We start from the raw sequence: 20830 nt of genomic DNA on the forward strand, positions 1-20830 counted from the left end.
GAGAGCGCGCCGGTCGGCCCGACAAAGTAGTGCCCCGCGGCCGACCCCGGAAATATGAAGAATGTTGGTATTTGGTAAGCGCTTACTATGTGCAGAGCACTGTTCTAAGCGCTGGGGTGGATACAGAGTAATCAGGTTGTTCCACGTGAGGCTCACAGTTAATCCCCATTTTACAGATGAGGGAACCGAGGCACAGAGAAGTGACTTGCCCACAGTCACACAGCTGACAAGTGGCAGAGCCGGGAGTCGAACCCATGACCTCCGACTCCCAAGCCCAGGCTCTTTCCACTGAGCCAAGTGACAGCCATTCACCTTAACACCCTTAACAGCACTCGCTCTCCCTCAAGAGCCAAGGCCAGGGGTGGGGGACTTTGGTCAAAGGACCGACAGTGTGGACCAGTGGAAAGAGCAAGGGAGAGAAGGCCAATGGACCAGGGACAAGCCCCAAAAGTCAGCACTTGGGGCCTAGGGAGCACTCAGTAAACCTCATCATCATCATAAATAAAAATGATGGTATTTGTTAAGCGCTTACTATGAGCACTGTTCCAAGCGCTGGGGGAGGTACAAGGTAATCAGGTTGTCCCAAGTAGGGCTCACCGTCTTCATCCCCATTTTACAGATGAGGTGACTGAGGCACAGAGAAGTGAAGTGACTTGCCTATGGTCACACAGCTGACAAGCCTCGGAGTTGGGATTAGAGAAGCAGTGTGGCTCGGTGGAAAGAGCCCGGGCTTGGGAGTCTGAGGCCATGGGTTCGAATCCCTGCTCTGCCACTTGTCAGCTGGGTGACTGTGGGCATGTCACTTCACTTCTTAACAAATACCAACATTATTAATATTATTATTCTCTGGGCCTCAGTGACCTCATCTGTAAAATGGGGAATAACTGTGAGCCTCACATGGGACAACCTGATTACCCTGTATCTACCCCAGCGCTTAGAACAGTGCTCTGCACATAGTGAGCGCTTAACTTACTGTTAAGTGGGGGGCGGGGCCCAAGAAGGTGAAGGGAGCAGGGACCCTTTCTTGCTGTCACCGCTCCAAAGTAAAGGCTACCTGGCAGACCTCGCCCAGTAGGCACGTTCCCCTCCCCTTCTCCAGGAGGCCGGGCCCAGGGGCCAAGAGCGAGCACTGCCCACAAGCCAGGAATGAACCAAAATTGTTTATTTGCAGCCTGAAAGGATCCAGGTCTCCAGCGAGGGAAGGAGGGGGAAGAGTTCTCCCTCCTACCCTCATCCCTTTCCCCTGCTGCCCACCACTCCCCTCCCAGAGTGCCCATGGTGGGGACGGAGGGGAACGGATCCGGGGCCTGGGTCCTCCCGCTTTATAAAAAAAAGACACCAAAGGGGCGAGGGTGGTGAGAGAGGAGCGGGAGGGAAACAGAGAGAGACGCTGGGAGGGAGGGCAGGCTGCCTGGATCACTCTCGAAAGGAATGATTCCCTTCTGGAGAGCTCAACCAGCCCAGAAGGCAAGGAGGAAGCAGAATCAGCTACGAGCCTATCCCCCAATCAAAGGGTCCCTAGGTTTGGGGTGGGAGGATGCACCTGTCTACTTTTCCTGTAAGGCGGAAACGGCTCCCAGTCCCAGGGGATGGATGGATGGGGGTTGCCTAGCAACAATACCATCTTGGGGCACCTCTCCCGCTCCCTAGGAAGACTTCCGTGAGGGTGGGAGGACGGCCTTTGGCACCAGACTCTCCTCTGGGCCGGGCACCGCGGGCGGAAGGCTGCCCGGGCTCTAGTCGTCCACGGTGATGTTCCGGAAGAGGTAGGCCATCGACTCGCCGTTGTGGATCCTGCGGATGGCTTCTGAAAGGATCAGGCTGATGTCCACCGTCTTGATCTTGGGGCACTGCAGCTTCTGCACTTCGTGGGGCACAGTGTTGGTCACCACCACCTGCGGCGGGCCCCAAAGGAACAGGGTCACTGGCTGACATAACTCTCCCCCCCCCCACCACTCCCACAGGAGTCAGGCAGGTGTCCTGCGAGGCCAGAAGGGAGACTACAAGCCCAGGGACTGGGTCTCTCTCAACTGGATCCTCCCATGCTCTCTTAGGATAGGGACTGTGGCTTAAGGGGAGAAGCAATATGGCCTAGTGGAAAGTGTGCAGGCCTGGGAGACTGAAACCCTGGCTCTCATCCCAGCTTTTTTGCTTGCCCACGATACCTCGAGCAAGTCGCTTCCCTGGGCTTCGGTCTCCTCACCTATCCTCCCTCTCCCTTAGCATGTAAGCCCCAAACAGGGTTGGGTCCGATCTGATTATCTTGTCTCTACCGCAGCTCTTGGCACGGTGCTTGGCACGCAGTAAGTGCCTTAAAAGAATACCTCGATTGACCCTGTTATTAACGACTGGATTTTCTCAAGCTTCCTGAGGGGAGGTGTCCCTTCTATAACAAGACTCTCCCAAAGCACTCAGTAGCCGTGCTGGACCCCAGAGGCCCCACTCAACTCGACGGCATCAACCAGCCAGTAGCGAGAGCGGCCACGGCACCCACCTCATCGATGGATGACTCCTCGATCAGGCGCGGGGCGTCGGCGGACAGGATGCCGTGGGTGGCCATGATGTAGATCTTGTAAGCCCCCCGCTCTTTCAGGATTTCGGCCGCGGCCACAAAACTCTCCACGTCGTCTATGATGTCATCCTGACGGGAGAACCAGGAAGCTCCCGGTCACACCAGCTTGGGCCTGGACCTCCCCGACAGTTTGGAGGGGGCCCAGGGGGCCAGGCACCCGAAAACCCACCGAGATGGTGAGCCACCCAGAGGCTGGGGATGCGGACTCTTTCCCACGGTTGGTGCTCAGTACACAGCACTGAGAGAATGGTGATTATGAAGCTTGTTTTGGGCAGGGAACGTGTCTGCTAATTCTGCTGTGGCGTTCTTTCCTAAGCACTTAGTTCAGTGCTCTGCACCTACTGAAGGCTCAATAAATACCATTGGTTAATGACCAATTGACCAGAGGCCCACCAGGCTTCCCCAGCAACCAAATCTCTCAGAAGAACCAGAAGCAGAGTCACCACAGGGAATTCCCTAGGGGAGCCTGCTGGGGTCTAGTGGGGCACCACCCTGGGAGCCCACCCTCCAGCCCCCACCATGCAGACCCCGATCCCTGAGGGATTTTCCCACCCACCCCTCAGCCCCCTACCACGATGATGGCGATCCGGCCTCCCACGTCCCCGACGACGGTTATGGGCGGCTTCTCCTTGGCCATCATCACTAGCGGAGAACAAGACCCCATTACAGAGTGAGCCTATAGTGATGATGCTCTCCCCATCTCCCCTCCGCCTGGCGGCAGTCCCAGGGACCAGGGCCCGATGGCTCTCCAGGAAGTGTGGGACCAGAGTGGGAGGTAGCAGGTAGCCCTGAAGCCGGCAGAACTAAATTCTGAGAGCCGCCCAGAGCAGCTCCTTTCGCCAAACAGCTCCCAGGACTCCCGATGGACAAGCAGCAATTTGGGTTTTGCTTTGAAACTGGCAACTTTCCCTCAACCAAATGCGAGCGAGCAAGCCCTCACCCCCTGCTCCAATCAAGTCCCCAACCCCCCTTCGGGCACCATCCTGGGGGTACAGGGTTGGAGAGGGGCCTCAGCCCGCTGCCCCACAGCTTACGCGGGAGCTCCAGGCCCGGGTGCACGGTGGCGTTCTTGACCATTGGGGGAGAGTGCCGCCCATCGTCCATGTCCAGTTCGGTGCACTGGGCCTCTCCATGGATGACCGCCAAGCCCAGCCGCAGCCTCTCTGCATACGACTGAGCCCTGGGGAGGACAAAGGGAGCGTGAGGCATGAGCAGCAGGTGGCCGAGACCCTTTACAGCACTTAGCTCGCCATCTCTTACCTCCGTGATTTCCTACAATGACCCAGCCCACATGCTCTGCTCCTCTAATGCCGGCCTTCTCACCATAACCTCCACCTCATCGCCTCTGGCCTGGAACACCCTCCCTCTTCATATCTGACAACGACTCTCCCCCCTTCAAAGGCTTATTGGAGGCCTTCCCTGACTAAGCTCTCGATTCCTCTTCTCCCGCTCCTTTCTGCATCGCCCTTGCATTTACTCCTTTTTTTCACCCCATCCTCAGCCCCAAAGCACTTATGTTCCTATTCACGATTTACTTCTGCAGACTGACAGCTCGTTTCGGGCAGGGAACATGTCTACCAACTCTGTTATACTGCTATATTGTACGCAACAAGTGCTCGGAAAAAAAACGACTGATTCCCAGGTCAACACCTTCCTGCTCTTTATCACCCTACTGCCACCCTTCACTACTTCCTTCCATCACCCTTCCATCCCTTCACTCCTCTTGACTTCCCCTCACTCCTCTCCCACTAGCCCCTGGCCCGTACGCAGTTCCTCTAATGCCAACCTACTCACTGTCCCTCTCTCCCCCCCACCTACCTTCCTGCCTGAGATTCCCTCCCCAACCCACCCTCTGCACTTAGATATTCCCCTCCTCTCAGAACCTGCCTACACAGATCCTATATCTGTGTCTGTCTTCCCAGGTAGACTGTAAACTCCTCAAGAGTAAGGATCGTGTCTATTAACTCCACTGTACTATCCCAAAGGCTCAATCCAGTGCCCTGCCCAGCGTAAGCACTCAACAGCTACCGCTGAACGATCAACTCGGTGCTCACGGGAGGGTCTAAACTCACATGGCCGTAGCAAGGGGCGGCCCTGCTATCTGAGCCAGATTCGAAAACTCTGGCTACATGACCATTTCGTTGGGGATCTGGGGTAGATGACCGCTCGGTTCCATCCGCCCTCACCACCATGCCCAGAATCGGTCGGTATGTACTGAGCGCCTCCCGGGTGCCCGGCTCTGAATTGAGCATTTGGGAGAGAGGACCATCTCCGTGGGAGACATGATCCCTGCTCTCGAGGAGACAGTCCGGAGGGGAGGGGGACAGAGGAGGAACCGGAAAGGGTCTGGCCAGAAGTCCCCGACAGGGACCAGGGAACCATCGCTCCCCTTTCGCCTCACAAATCCAGCAGCGACCACGTTGTCTAAACTGCTTCCTTGAGTTCCCGAGAGACCTGACTCTCCTCCAGCCCCTAGGTGGGGGCAGGGAAATCAGTGAACCCATCTCAGCGCCAGCCATGCCACCCTCCCTAGCCCGGTTTACCTCTTCGCCGCATCGGGAGACTTGGCCACAATCACCGCATTTCTGTAGTTCGGGATCTGGGCAGGGGACGAGAGATGGTGGAATTAAAATGGCACCTGGGTTGAGGCTTCTATCCATGTTATATTTCTCAAGAGGATGGGGTTTGGGAGGTCGGGGCTAAGAAACACGACAAAGGATCGAAAATTCCTGTGGGAGCCCTTGGGGCTTTTCCCCCCAATAGGCCAGAGGTCACCCGGGTCAATCACTGAAGAGGAAAACTCCCAGGACAATCGCAGCCAGGAGTCACGAAGCCTTTCCCACTGGGGAGGAGCCGGTGCGGGTTAGAATCAACCGAGTCCTCAACCTCTTGCTTGGGAGGATGGAGAGGGGCTGGTTCCACTCAGGGAAACCTTCAATGCCTACGTAAGAGGACGTGACCCTGCGAGGTAACGGGAAAGCTCACCGTTGGCAGGAAATGTGTCTACTGACTCTTATACTGTATTCTCCCAAGCGCCAAGTACAGTGCTCTGCACATGGTAGGCACTCAGTAAACACCACTTATTGATCAAAGGCTCAACGGGTTTGGGCTTCTCACGAGCAGTTAGTGGGCCTCGCCTTGGGAGAGAGGTAGTTTGAGAAGGGCCCTCTCCCCTACCTTGCTCCCCCTCCTCGCCCCACCCCCAACCCCAATCTTCCCCCAGGCCCACCTCCTCCTGGATATACTGCAACAGGAACGGGGAGGCTCGCAGGTTGTCCACGGGGAAACTGAAGAAGCCTTGGATTTCCTTCTGGTGAAGGTCCATCGTGATGATGTGTGTCAAACCTGCCACGTTCAAGACAGGTGTAATGGCTGGGTCAATCGGTGGGCAGGGCCCCGGCTCCGGCCACCCCCACCGGCCTGTGGCCCGCGGAGAGGTGGCTGACGCGGAAGCAGAGAGCTTCCGCCTGAGGGATCCCCTGCTCCTCACCGGCTTTGGCCAACATGGAAGCCAGGAGCTTGCACACAATGGAGCCCCTCTTCCTCATCTTGCTCTGCTTGCTGTAGGGGAAGTATGGGATGACTCCGATAATGTTGCGGGCACAGGAGGTCTTCAGGGCATAGGCCATGATCAACAGCTCCATCACGGCGGTGTTCACGTCCCTGCGACAGTTCACGGAGAGCCCTTAGGACCGCAGACCACCGTCCCCCCACCGGAAGAACGCCAGTAGGCCCAGGGCAACGTCTTCAAGCGTTCCCCCCAGCCCCAGCAGTGTGTGGGAGTTGATCGACTGGCCGAAATAGTCAACCATCTCCCTCGCCATCTCGTGCCTGGTTTTTCCTAGGCACACCCCTAGCCCAGGGGACCGGGAGACACGTACGAGCAAGACTGTCCTCTCCCTTCTGAACGACTTTGCGTGTCGCCCCCTCCCATGGGGATAGAACCCAGGCGGCCGGCCACCTCTCCCAGATCCCCAAGCCGCTAGGCCCCCAGAGGAATTTGGGCAGCATGCCTCTCTGCTTTTGTCTCGGCCCGATGGGGCCGCTGTCCAATTAGTGTCCCCACCGCCTCTCTCCCCGGCCCGGACGCTGACCCCATTCTTCTCTCTTGGCTGGGTGGACTACATCCCCGGCCCCTTCCCCTGCCCAGCTGGTCCCGGCCGAGGGCGCGGGCTCCAGACATCGCCAATGTTTGCCGGGAGACCTCAGTCACGGGTAACTCTGACTCCCACACAGCTCTCTGCCATGCAACAGGCTAAGCCGACAGCGCATCATTTCTACCTCTCGCTGCCAGGGAAAGCGGCACCCCTGCCACTGTGCCAATGGGGTTGTGTTCCCCTCTCCCTGAAGACTGAAAGCTCCCTGTGCGCAAGGATCAGATCTACCAACTCTACCGTACTGTCCTTTACTAAGCACTTAGCACCACACTCTGCAATCGGTTGACTAAGGACGGGGATCATGTCTACTAACTCTAACCTTCTCTGCCAATCCCAAGCACTTAATACAGTGCCTGCACCCAACAGATAGAATTTCTTGAAGGCAGGGATCATATCTACTATTGTGCTCTCCCTAGGGCTCACAACAGAGCTCTGCATAGAATTAGCGCTTAAACACCGCAGCGTTGACAATTATTCTTATTATCCAGTTGGAGCCCAGCAAGAAGGGGACAGCACCCTGCTGACCTCCCTTTCTGGGTTACAATGACCAACTGAGCTCTCTCCCCCGAAACAAACGCCCACTCCAGAGAGGCTCCCAGACCCCTCCCCACCTCCAACCCAAGTCCTGGGTCCAGGCACCCCTCTCCAACCCCTCTTCACCTGGGAATCGTCTGGATGATGAAGATGTCCTGGCCACGGACTGACTCCTTGATCTCAACTCTCGTTTCTGAAAGACAGAGAGGCGCCATGGTTCGGTGAGCTTCCGTTCTTGGGCGGGGGGGAAAAGCCTAATGTTCTAGGGGTGCTGCTAAAGTCCTCAACGTGGGATGATTTCATGGGTGTGCCGTTGGATGAGAAACAAGAAAAGTTCAGATTTGTTTTTAAAAAAATCACCACCCAAGAAGCAGAATGGTCCAGGGGAAACGGCTCCAGCCCAGGAGCCAGGAGACCTCGGGTTCCAGCTCCAGCTCTGCTACGTGTCCCAGGGAAAGTCTCTTAATCAATCTGGACCTCAACTTCCTTAACCATAAAATGGGAATAATCAAATCGGCCTTTCCCCGCCTCCCAGGGACGCTGGAGAAGAAAAAATGAGATTGCTCATGAGAAAGCACTTTGAGAAGACAAAGGCACTGTCCAAGAAGGCACTCATTCTCAGAATTGTCCTTGGCTGTCTGCACGGGCCAGGTGAAGGGGCATGGCAGGATTCTCACCTCCATTTGTCTCCTGGTAGACTACAGATTTCCCCAATTCTGCACCAAGGCGTCTGCAGGAGAGAAAATGACAGTTATGCAGGTTTCCATCTGTGCTACTCAATGCAAGGGAGTGCAACACACACCAGCGCCCTGTGAAATTCAACCCAGGATCGCAACACACTAGAGACTGATTCAAAAGTGATGAGTCTCTGAACTGTAAGCATGTTATGGGGAGGGAATGTGTCCACCGATTTCGTTGTGTTGCTTGGCACACAGTAAATGCTCAATAAAAACCATCGGTTGAAAGCAGGATGTCCTCACAACCTAGGTCCCCACCGAGGGGCAGGGGGAATTATTCCATTAAGGCCTCCGGAGAGATGTCACCATCAGCCAGGATTATGTTGCTATAGGGGTGGTGGCCAAACCGTAATAACAACAACAACGTGCTTACTATGTGCCAAACACTGTTCTAACCACTGGGGAAGATACAGGATCATCAGGTTGGACACAGCCCCTATTCCAGTCAGGGTTTCCAGTTGAAGTAGGAGGGAGTAGAACTGTACAAAGTAAATTGTAAAATGGGGATTAAGACCGTAAACCCTAAATGGGAGAGGAACTATGCCCAACCTGATTAGCTTGTACCTACTTCAGTGCTTAGGACAGTACGCCAAACATACTAAATGCTTAACAAACACCATAAAAAGGGGGAGGGGATTTAATCCCCCTTTTCCAGATGAGGTAATTGACATACCAAGAAGTAAAAGACTTGCCCCAGGTCATTAAGCAAACAAGTGGCGGAGCCGGAATGAGAGCCAGGTCCTCTGTCTACCGGGGCCCGCGGGCTCTACCCACTGGGCCACACTGCTTCCCAACAACAATCACCACGGTAGTTGCTAAGTGCTCGCTTGACAGCAGATGGGCCCCCGTCCCCATCCCTCTCTGGTCGGTTCCAGGACCCCCAACATGGGATTCTGCACCCCAAAGCGGGTCCTCAATAAATATCAATTCCCAGGCCTCCTATTCCAGCCCTAAAAAGGGTGAGCACTGCTTCACTAGCAGAGATGGGAGAACTCCAGAGGGTGTTGGGGGGTAGAAAGAGGAGAAAGGGAGGAGAGGCAGGGAGGCAGTCAGGCTTAGACTGTAATTCTCCAACTGACTCCTGTAGACAGCACTTAGGAGAGTGCAACAGAAAGCGTGCATATTCAAATGCTCTCATACCTACTTCTTCCTTCAACCCCCTTCTCCTCCTCCTTTATTCCTCCCCAACCTCTCTTATTGCTAGTCTTAATTCCCCATGTAACAACCCCTACCCTGTTTTGGGGTTCCCAAAATTACACAGTGGGGCAAATACACAAAAAGATACAGAAACCTCTTCCCCTAGCTATGGTTTATTTTACTGTTTCTCTCCACCACTAGACTGTAAACTCTCTGAGGGGAGGGACAGAAACTGAGAAATAGAAACTGAGAGAAAACATCTCCGAGTGGGGCTGGTTACAAGCGGGCCTCCCTCAGCTGGGGCAGGGGTGGGAAGGCTGGGGGGCCCTGATCAGCCTCCTTGCCTGGCACCTCCAGCTGACCTGCCTCTGAAGTGATACCCAGCCCTACCAGTTAACGGTTGAGTTATTAACCTTTTGGAATGCTCCTCCGTGCCCTCGGATGAGCAAACACAGAACGCCTGGATCTCTGACTCACCTTTCGATGCGAGGAAGGCGGCAGCAGACTGGCCAAGCAAAGAGCCCGCACCGGCGATTCAAAGGACCTAAATTCTAATCCCAACTGTGCCGCTTCAATCCACTGGATTTATAGAGCGCTGTGTGGAGAGCACTGGACTAAGCACTTGGGAAAGTGCAGTATAACAGAGTTGGTAGACACATTCCCTGACCACAAGCAGCTTACTGCTGGATGACCTTGGGCAAGTCACTTCACTTCTCCGGGCCTCAGTTTCCTCATCTGTAAAAGGGAGATCCAATTCCTGCTCCCCTCCTCCTTAGACTGGGAGGCTGGTGAAGGGACAGATACTTTAGCCCTAAATTCGGGACATGACGGAGGGAGTGCCAAATCGCTGACATTATTTTGATGGCACTCCTTGTCCGGCTGGATTTTTCCAGAATGCAAGGGTCTCTGAGCTGGAAAGACTGTAGCCGGGAGACACGGCTCCCTCTGACTTCTGGCTTCTGCCCTGGGCTCGGCCCTCACACAACCCCCACTCCAGCCCGGTAGCAAAATCAATCCTGGACTAGGTTGTCCTTACCGCACTGCAGCTCACTACAGTCTACTTCACATCTTCCAAGTGGGCTTTAGGCTTGGACGACGAGGTCTCACAGCGATTTGGGGGATGGTATTTATGACTACAGTAGACCACTGCTCCCCCCATCCTCAAAGTCCTGGAAAAGCTCATCTTCTCCAGGAAGGCTTCCAGGAGCATCCTCCCTGAGAAGACTCCTGTTTGTCCCCTGACCCTCAAGGCCGGGGGTCTCGGTGACCCGTCAGACCGAGCTCCAGATCCTGCATTGCAAAAGCCCACTTGTATTCGACTTAAAAGAGCCAAAATCGGTACGTTCCGGACCCAACGTCTTGATTCTGGTAGTCGGGATTATCCAATGTCCTTAATCAGCCTCTCCCTTGTAACAGGCAGGGAATGTTTCTGCTAATTCTCTTGTACCCTCCCAAGTGCTTAGTACAGCACTTCGTGCATGGTAAGCGCTCAATAAATACCACTGATTGATTGAACACTTTCCCTATTGGCTAATACTATGCTTTATCTACACAGATTGGGCACTCAATAAATACTGAGTGACAACTACAGTGAAGTTAAGCTCCTTAAATAACTAAATCAGAGAGATAAAAAGATAAAAGTATCAGTGGGGAAGTCTACTGCAAACACAGCTGGGAAGCTGGCTTGAGTTCTTATCTGCTGTCTGTGACCGAAGGCATGCCCTTTGACCTCTCCTTGCCTCAGTTTCTCCATCTCTAGTAAGGAGAAAACGAGTGAACATAGATGAAAGTGCCTTGGAATTAAAAAAAAAAAAAAGGAAAAACAAAAGTAAAGAGTTCTAAAGGTGGGTGGAATACGATATTACTGATAACCTAACACCCTTAGTTGAGGGGCTAAGAAAATCAGCTGTCTGCAGTTACCCCAAGGCTCCTACTCCTTTTTCCTGACTCCTAGTTCCCTTAAAATAGAGGGTTGGGAAAGGGGGGGTCGGGGAGGCAAGAGAGGAGAATGGAAAGGGAGAAGCAGTGCGGCCTAAGGGATAGAACCCAGGCCTGGGAGTCAGAAGGACCTCGGTTCTAATCCTGGCTCTGCCACTTGTCTGCTGTGTAATCTTGGCCAAGTCAATATCCCTGAGCCTCAATTACCGCAACAGTAAAATGGGAATTAAGACTGTGAGCACCATGGCCTGGGTCCACCCTGATTAACTTGTATGCACCCAGTGCTTAGTACAGTGCCTACCAAATACGGGGGGGAGGGGGAGAAGGAAGAGAGGGGGGAGAAGGAAGGGGGGGAGGGAAAAGAAAAAGGGGGGCAAGAAAGGAAGGGGGGCAAGAAAGGAAGGAAGGGGGGGCAAGAAAGGAAGCAAGGGGGGAAGGAAAAGAGAAGAGGGGGGGAAGGAAAAGGGAACGTGGAGAGAGGAAAAGGAAGAGGGGGAGAAGGAAAAAGGAAGAGGGGAAGAAGGAAAAAGGAGGAGGGGAAGAAGGAAAAGGGGGGGAGGGAAGGAAAGGTAGCGGGAGGTGTGGGAAAGGAAGAGGAGGGAAAGGACGAGAAGTGTAGAAGAGAAGACTGTGTTGGGCGTCCGGCCTGGCTAATGCAATGGGGGTTGACTTTCCCCGGGCCCCCCGTCGGCCCCCCGGCGGGCTGTGCGGGGCGTCCGTGCGGGTCGGGGCGGGGCGGGTCGGCCCTTACTCTGTGATGCGCTTGGCCAGCTCGGTGCAGGCGGCGGTGGAGTTGGCGGAGAAGACGCGGTATCCGGTGCGGGCGGCGTTCATGGCCGGGAAGGCGGCGGGCGGAGCCCGCGGGGCGCGCAGGGCCGACGACTGGCGCGGGGGCGGCAGCAGCACCAGCTTCTTGGGCATCGTCCGGGGCGGGGGCGGGGGCGCAACCCGACCGGGGGCCGCATGGAGGCCGCGGGCCCGGGAGCAGACGCCTCAACGCCCGGCCCGCGACGCCAGGCCCGCTCGGGCCTCCGCCGTACCGCCAGCACCACCGAGACGCCCGCCTAGAGCGCCCCGAGCGCCGCCATCTTTACTGCGGGCGAGCCCGCCCGGCCCCCGGACTCCCTACTCGCCCTGCCCTCACCCAAGATGGCGGCGACGGCCTCACCCCCCCCCCCCCCCGCCCGGCGGAACAGCCCATAGGGACGAAGGGAGCCGCCCGGGCGCATGCGCCAACCTCCGGTTTATTTGAACAACCGAAGGCGGGGAATGATTGGGGACCGGCCAATCGACGGCCGCAGGGGCGCTCCCGAGGCGAGGACTGGGCGGGGATTGGTCGGCCGCCTCAAGGAGGGAGAGGATACGAGGAGCCGATTGGTGGAGAAGGCGCTCGCTCCGGGAGGAAGGGCGGGGCTTGGGAGGGACGGCGGGGGACGCGCAGTGCTCGGACTTGTCCAGCAGGGGGACCGCCTGCAGCGCCTCCTTCTGGCGCGACATCAATAATATCGGGGCGACGTGAGGACCTTCACTCTGTCATTCCTTCAATAGTATTTATTGAGCGCTTACTATATGCAGAGCACTGTACTAAGCGCTTAATAATAATAATAATGTTGGTATCTGTTAAGCTCTTACTATGTGCTGAGCACTGTTCTAAGCGCTGGGGTAGACACAGGGGAATCAGCTTGTTCCACGTGGGGCTCACAGTCTTCATCCCCATTTTACAGATGAGGGAACTGAGGCACAGAGAAGTTAAGTGACTTGCCCACAGCCACACAGCTGACAAGTGGCAGAGCTGGGATTTGAACTCACGCCCTCTGACTCCAAAGCCCATGCTCTTTTCCACTGAGCCACGCTGCTTGCAATATGCACTTTGGCAACAAATCCCGATTAGACTGTAAGCCCATCAAAGGGCAGGGACTGTCTCTATCTGTTACCAACTTGTACAATCCAAGCGCTTAGTACAGTGCTCTGCACATAGTAAGCGCTCAATAAATACTATTGAATGAATGAATGAATCCCTGCCCAATGATGGGCTTATAGTCTAATCGCCACATGGACTGCTAACATGGACGTAAAGAAAGAGCGCAGGACTAGGAGTCGAGGGACCTGATTTCTAATTCCAGCTCTGCCACGGATTTCATTCTTCATTCACTCAATCGTATTTACTGTGTGCAGAGCACTGTACTGAGCGCTTGGAGTGTACAGTTCGGCCACAGAGACCATCCCTGCCCAATAACGGACTCACAGTCTAAACGGAGGAGACAGCAAAGCCAAACTAGAACAAAACAAAAACACATCATCAAGATAAATAGAATCAAGGAGACATACACCTTATTAACAAAATAAATAGGGTAATAAATAATATATACAAATGAGTACAGTGCTGAGGGGAAGGGGGAAGAACAGAGGGTGGGGGGAGGGGGAGCAGAGGAATCTGGGAAGGCCTCCTGGAGGAGGTGAGCTCTCGGTAGGGCTTTGAAGAGGGGAAGAGAGTTAGTTTGGCGGATGTGAGGAGGGAGGGCGTTCCGGACAGCGGTAGGACGTGACCTTGGGTGAGTCACTGAATCTCTCTGTGCCTCAGTTTCCTCATCTGAATTCAAAGCCTATTCTCCCACCTCATGGAAGTGAACGGAGCACAACAGGCAATAAACATAATGGAACATGTTTACTTCCCTACATCAAGTTGTGGGGAGGCTGAAAAGAGCAGTAAATTCAAAGGATCAATAGAAGAATTTTGTTCATTCAGTCAGTCATTTTTCGGAGAATTTAAGAATCTACATTTAATTCAATTTAAATTAAATTCAGTTTAATAATTTCCCCAAGGATCCCATTTGCCTTCTGAGTGGGCCTGTGGAACATCTTTCACATGAGAAACTCCTATATGAGCTGTTTTTCCCAGTGACCTGATACACCTGTGGAACTTCTCACTAAATCACAGAGGTTAGGCAGGGCTAAGAAAACAGAAACTCCCAACTGCTGGCCTCCAGGCTCTTCACCGAGGTGTTGGCCACTGCTCTATCCATGCTGCTCTCCCACGGAATTCCTGCTGGAATTCTGCCCCTTTCACGGCTCCCACACTTCCCCCTCTTTGTAGATCTCTCTGCTTTCCCTGGCTCCCCTAGGCGACTCCCCTCTCCTCTTTCAGAGCTCTGTTGAAAGACCACCTCCTCAAGAAGCAATGTGGCCTAGGGGAGAGAGAATAGACCTGGGAGGCAGAGGACCTGGGTTCTGATCCCAGCTCTTGTCACTTTGCTGTGTAACCACGGGCAAGTCACTCAACCTCTCTGTATCTCAGCTTTCTCATCTGTTAAATGGGGATTGGACACATGTTCTCCCTCCCCCTTAATCTGGGGGACGGGGCCCGTGTCCCATTTAATTGCCTTGTATCTACCTCAGTGTTTAGTACAGTGTGTGGCACAAAAGTACTAACCAAACAGTATTATTAATAATAATAGTACTATTATTAATGTTATTATTGTCTTTGATTCCAAGGAATTCAGTCTTTGCCCTGGACCTATCACTCTCTCCCTTGCTCTGTACTTTGGTTGCCAGTCAGGTCAGCAATAATGTGACCGATGGAAACCACTTGGCGACTTCCCCCTGCAGGACAGTTTTGGCAGGAAATGGATGGTCGTGGACGTGGGGGCCAGAAAACTCCAGAATTGCAGCTCCTCTGCCCCACCCCCCCCAAGTATGGGGCACTCTGGTTTCCTGTAAGAGGGAGTGGGGGAAGGTCATTTCTTCTCCAAATAAGGTGGCAGTGACTCTCCCATGTGCACCAGACATGCAGACACATGACATCGTATGTGTCACGCTGGCATGCACTGTCACGTGCTACTGCCAATTACGAAAGTCCATCTATCGCAACCTTTTTTTTTTAAATGGCATTCAAAACAACTGAAAAGCCTGGGGACCCCGACCACCCCTCTCACCCTGGAGGCGCCTGTGTCCCCTGCCGCACGGGCACCACCTCTGAGCCCTGGCACTCGACAGCAGAAGTGAAGGCGAGGGGCTTTCTGTCAATAAACACGCCGGACTTAGAAGTGCCCAGTGCCATGGCCGGAGCGGTCAAGGGGCAGACTGGCTAGAGATGAGGCCCACGGTACAGAATCAGACGGCTGTCTCTGCGCCCGGTGCCCGCTAGGTCGACGTCTTGGAGCCGGAAGGGAGGCGGGCACCCGACTCACACGCACCTGTCTTCCCTATCAGCCGCTCCTTCGGGGCGGTCATTGCCCGCAGGTAATCAGTCCAGGTGGCTGTCCTGCCTCCGCATGGTCGGACTGTTTTGTTCTCCATTATCCAGTCTCGGGGGCCGAAAGAGCAGTTTTGCAGCGTGATAAACCTCCAGAGTTTCGGTCCAGGCCTCTGGGGCCCTGCGAGATTCATCTACCAAAATGATAGGTTATTTTCTATAAAACCAGGTTACGCCCCACAATTAGCAATTACCACCTCAGCACTTCCGCGTCGCCTAATAATAATGGTAATTAATTGTGGTCTTTAAGTGCTTACCGTGAGCTAAGCACTGCAGATAGAATATAAGCCCATCGGACACAATCCCTGTCCCAGTCGCAGACTTAAGGGGAGGGAGAACGGGTGTTGAATCCCCAATTTACAGATGAGGAAACTGGGGCCCAGAGAAATGAAGAAGTGACTTGCCCAAGATCACACAGCAGGTAGGTGCTCTTTCAGTAGGTCACACCACGCTTGTGAATTCATGACCTCCGACAACACTTCCGTGCACACCTCGCACACTGGATTAGTTATGGTCCTGTACATAGCCCATCATCCTCTTGCCTGTAACTAATTCTAGTGGCAGTCTCCCCCGCCAGGTAATGCTCTGCACTTGGTAAACGTTCAATAAATACCATTGATCGATTGATTAATTCCCCCTTATTTGCAGCCCAGAGTGATCCAGGCCAGATCTGCCCTCTGAAACCCAAAATGAGACAACCCCCCCCTCCCCCCCACATTTCCAGGTTAATTTCCAAATTTGCTTCCAGTTCCTCGAAGCAGAACACACCAAAAGCAGAAACAGTGTCAACACTCATTTTCACCTTGGCTTCGTGACTAACTAGAAGGGATTCCTGGCTCTTGTTCCATTGTGCCCAGTCAATCAGCAGTATTTAAGTATTTAGGAGTGTCCTAAGCGCTTTGAAGAGCACGGTATGAGGAACTGACAATCTAGTGGTGGAGACAGTAAAATAAATTCCAGATAGGGGAAGCAACAGAGTATAAAGAACAATGACATCGACCAAGCGCTTACTTTGCACTAAGCGCCGGGGTGGGTGAACGGGTAATTCCACTGACAAGATCCGAGGAATGCCAGAAAGTCCTCCGAGGAGAGGGAGGGAGTACCCATGCAATCAACCAGTGGTATTTATTGAACGCCTCCTCTGAGCACAACACCGTACTAAGTGCTGGGGAAAGTGCAGTGCAGTAAAGTTGGTGGAGGTGACCCCTGTCCGCAAGGAGCTTTCAATCTACAGGGGGAGACAGACATTAAAGTAGAATAAAATAGATTAGTGCTAACCTTCTCACTGTACCTCCATCTCACCTGTCTTGCCACCGACCCCTAGGCCACGTCCTGCCTCTGGCCTGCAACGTCCTCCCTCCTCAAATCCAACAGACCATGACTCTCCCCATTTTCAAAGCCCATCTCCTCCAAGAAGCCTTCCCTCACTAAGCCCCACTTTTCCTCATCTCCCACTCCCTTCTACGTCACCCTGTGCCCTGAATTGCTCCCTTTGCTCTTCACCGCTTCGCAGCCCCACAGCACTTACGCAAATATATTTCATTTTATTAATTTGTATTGATGTCTGTCTCTGACCTAGCCCCTCCCCCTGCAGACTGTAAACTCGTTGGGAGCAGGCAATGTCACTATTTATTGTTGTATTGTACTTTCCCAAGCCTTGGAACAGTGCTCTGCACGCGGTAAGGGCTCAATGAATACGACTGAATGAAGATTAGAGATAAGGCAGATAGTTGGGGCCTCAGGTTTCTGTTTGTTCTGAAGTTGTATAGGAGGGTGGGAGGATGGAGGAGCGATTTCTTGGGGTTTGCTTTGCCCAGGGCAAAGTGCACACTGGGTTTTAAGTTCGACCTCTCATGACTTCCTCTAGGAACTTACATTTTTTGTGGGGTTTTTTTTGGTCTTGGCTCAGCTTCTTTCCTGAAGCAGGAGGCATCAGTTTCCATCTGTGCAGATAAACACTGCTGGCTCAAAGTCACTTCTTCCATGCCCCCACTCCCGACCCTGCGTACCGCATGAGAATCAAAATGATGATTTTTTTATTATGGTATTTATCCTGTCCTCTGCTGAGCTCTGCCGTAGATAGCAGGGTAATCAGATCGGGTACAGTCAGGGGCTTGTGGTTTCAGAGAGAGAGAGAGTGGGTATCATTACTCCCACTTTGCACAGGGGGACACTGAGTCCCAGAAAGGGTAAGTGACTTGCCCTGGGTCACACAGCAGGCCAGGGCAGAGCTGGCCCTGGAATGCGGATTTCTGACTCCCAACTCCATGCTCTTGACACTGAGATACCCTGCCTGCCACTTTCACCTGCCCACTCTCCCTCCCACCCTCCTCTGCCGCCCCCCACCACTCTCTTGGAGCAAAGGTGCCCAAGGACCCCAAACTGCTCTCTTAGCTCTCGAGGGGCAGGGCTGTCCGTGCCGTATGCATCCTTGACCGATGATGTCCAAGTCAGTCAATCGAATGTATTGACAATAACAATAATAATTGCAGTATTTGTTAAGTGCTTACTATGTTCCAGGTACTGTACTAAGTGCTGGGATCTATTCTATACAAGCAAATCGAGTTGGACCTAGTCCCTGTTCCACATGGGACTCGATCTTAATCCCTGTTTTACAGATGACGGAACTGCAGCCCAGAGAAATGAAAAGACTTGCCCAAGGTGTCACAGCAGACGAGTCACGGAGCCGGGATTAGAACCCAGGTCCTCTTGATTCCCCGGCCCATGCTCTAGCCATCGGACCACGCTGCTCATCGGCGTGGACGGAGTGTCTAAGGAGCGCAGAGGACTGTACAAGACACACAGTGCCTGCTCTCAAAGAACTAAAAGTCTGAGATTGTCTTTAAAATTGTGAACCCCACAAGGCCATATCTAATTCCCAACTGTATATTCCTTTCCAGCACACAGTAAGCGCTCAGTCAATGCTACTATTACTCTAAAGCAGACAGTTTTATGACGGTGAACAGCTTACTAAGCTTCCAAGAATTTACAAGAGCTTACAGACTACATTGACAAATGACTAATCAACAGCATTTACTGACCACCTAATAGGGGCCCAGCATTGTACTAAGCGTTCAGGGGACTGCAATAAAGTTTTTAGACACGATCCCTGCCCTCAAGGAGTTTATAATACCAAGGAGCAGAAGGAAGTGTGAGGAATGTAGAGTGAATGGACATAAGGGTTGAGTTGGGAATCATTGTCTAAGTGCTATGAACGGCTGTTTTAGAATATGCCACTTGAGTGTTGGGAATTAATTGGCGAAGGCTTCCTGGAGGAGGAGGAGGGCTTTGAAGAAGAGTGTGTTTGGAGAGGGAGGGAATTTAAGGTTGGGGACATGCAATCGATCTGTCCCTTCTAAGAACTTGATATTCATCCCACCAGATGCACAGCATTTACGTATATATCTGCAGTTTATTTTAAAATCTGCCTCCGCTCTGGACTGTAGCTCCTTGTGGGCAGGGAATGGGTCTAACAACTCTGTTATATGATTAATATGTATCACACTACAACCTGAGTCAGTCCAAGGCTGAAACTTTAGAAAACAAGCAACCCGAGCAGCATCTCATTGGAATGAGGGAAAACAATAGCATCATTCAATGACTCCTACTTAGGTGGGGAAAAGCAGGTGGAGCTGTTTTTGTTAACACCTGTCTCCTCTCCTCTCCAGCAGCCAACACAGCAGGAGTTGAATGCTCATATACAATAGGGAAGAGAAGGTGCCCTCGGAGAGGGGAAAAATTTTACAGATCTAACCCTCCCCACACATCTGTGGTTTAGTTTGATGCCTGCCTGCCTTCCCCTGTAAACTGTCAGCACCTTTTGGCTAGGATCCGTCTACCATTTTGTGCTTTCCCAAGTGCTTAGTCCAGCATTCTGCATACAGTAAGTGCTCACTAAATACCACTGATTGACTGATTACAGCTTCCACACAATGCAATCCATCTAACCCAAGGGACATGCCCGATTCTGGCCTGCCCAAAGCCACCGGTGAAGACGGTAAGACCCTCTCTGCTTCCTCCACCCCCTGGGCTGAGATAAATCAACCAACAAGAGAAGCAGTGATAGCGCATGGGCCTGGAAGTCAGAGGACCTGAGTTCTAATCCCAGCTCTGCCACTTGTCTGGCGAGTTCCCGTCACTTCTCTGTGCCTCGGTTCCCTCATCTGTGAAAGGGGGATGAAGACCGTGAGCCCCATGTGGGACACGGATTGGGTCCAACCTGATTAGCTCGTATGTACTCGAGTGCTTAGTGCAGTGACTGGCACACAGTAAGTGCTTAATGAAAACCATAAAAGAAAGAGAAAGATCCTAAGGGAAAGCGGATCCAAAATGAGCAGGAGTGTCCGGAGGAGCAGACCTGCCATAAGGTCTTTAGGAAGAAAAGGAGGCTTTTTGCCGTTCAACTTAAGTAGGGCAAGTTCTTCCCAGAAGCTGCAGAACTCCCACTGCAGTCAGCAGATCTAGCTTCTACCTCTGCAGCCTCCTGCAGTGACTCAAAATCGTAGTACAACGACTCCTTCAACCGATGCTGCGATGTGAGGCTAGTGACTACTCTGATCAAAGCGTGAGCTGCTGTGAGGCGGCACAGGCTGGGGAGAGAGCCGCGCCTGGGAGTCAGAAGACCTGGGTTCTAGGTTTTTTGTTGTTGTTGTTTTTTTTTAAAGTGTTAAGCTCTCACTGACAGGCACTGTACTAAGTGCTGGAGTAGATACAAGACGACTGGGTGGGACATGGTCCCTGTCCCCCACAGGGCTCACCATCTTACTCCCCATTTTACAGAGGAGGTGACTGAGGCCCAGAGAAGTGAAGTGACTTGCCCAAGGTCACTCAGCAGACAAGTGGCAGAGCCAGGATTAGAACCCAGGTCCTCTGACTCCCAGGCCCGGGATCTTTCTACTAGGCCACGCTGCCTCTCCAGTCTATGTAAGCTAGTCTGTAACCTCGTTCATTCAGTCGTATTTATTGAGTCCTTACTGTTATGGGTGGGGAATGTGGCTACTGACCTTAATAATAATAATAATGATAATAACAATGATGGTATTTGTTAAGCGCTTACTATGTGCAAAGCACTGTTCTAAGCGCTGGGGTGATTAAAGTGATCAGGTTGTCCCACGTGGGGCTCACAGTCTTCATCCCCATTTAACAGATGAGGGAACTGAGGCACAGAGAAGTGAAGTGACTTGCCCAAAGTCACACAGCCGATAAGTGGCAGAGCCAGGATTAGAACCCATGACCTCTGACTCCCAAACCCTGGCTCTTTCCACTGAGCCACGCTGCTTCCCTATTGTACTGTACTCTTCCAAGCATCAGTACAGTGCTCTGCACACAGTAAGCACTCAGTAAATACTAAGAATTGCTTGACTGCCATTCCCTGGAAAAGAGGAAGGAAAGCGGTAGGGCAGGGAGATGCACCCTTACCTGGTGGACCGGGCAGAGGAGAGCGGCCTGGGTGGCCTGGCGGTTCAAGTCAGACGGCTCCAGGCCGACAAGCCGGCCGGTCCGC

General features: G+C 53.1%; 1 protein-coding gene across 1 annotated transcript; it reads right to left on the reverse strand.

The window, feature by feature from the left end:
• Nucleotides 1–1144: 1144 nt before the first annotated feature.
• Nucleotides 1145–12139, reverse strand: PRPSAP1 (phosphoribosyl pyrophosphate synthetase associated protein 1). Its single transcript, XM_029057016.2, has 10 exons — nt 11827–12139; nt 7941–7993; nt 7390–7456; nt 6063–6235; nt 5802–5917; nt 5116–5171; nt 3607–3752; nt 3144–3214; nt 2495–2641; nt 1145–1895 (listed from the first exon to the last, which is right to left on the reverse strand). The coding sequence occupies exons 1-10, from the start codon at nt 11994–11996 to the stop codon at nt 1737–1739; spliced, it is 1158 nt and encodes a 385-aa protein (XP_028912849.1). The 5' UTR covers nt 11997–12139; the 3' UTR covers nt 1145–1736.
• Between the last annotated feature and the right edge of the window lie 8691 nt (nt 12140–20830).

Source organism: Ornithorhynchus anatinus, unplaced genomic scaffold (genome assembly GCF_004115215.2).
Source record: "Ornithorhynchus anatinus isolate Pmale09 unplaced genomic scaffold, mOrnAna1.pri.v4 scaffold_264_arrow_ctg1, whole genome shotgun sequence".
NCBI lineage: Eukaryota > Metazoa > Chordata > Mammalia > Monotremata > Ornithorhynchidae > Ornithorhynchus > Ornithorhynchus anatinus.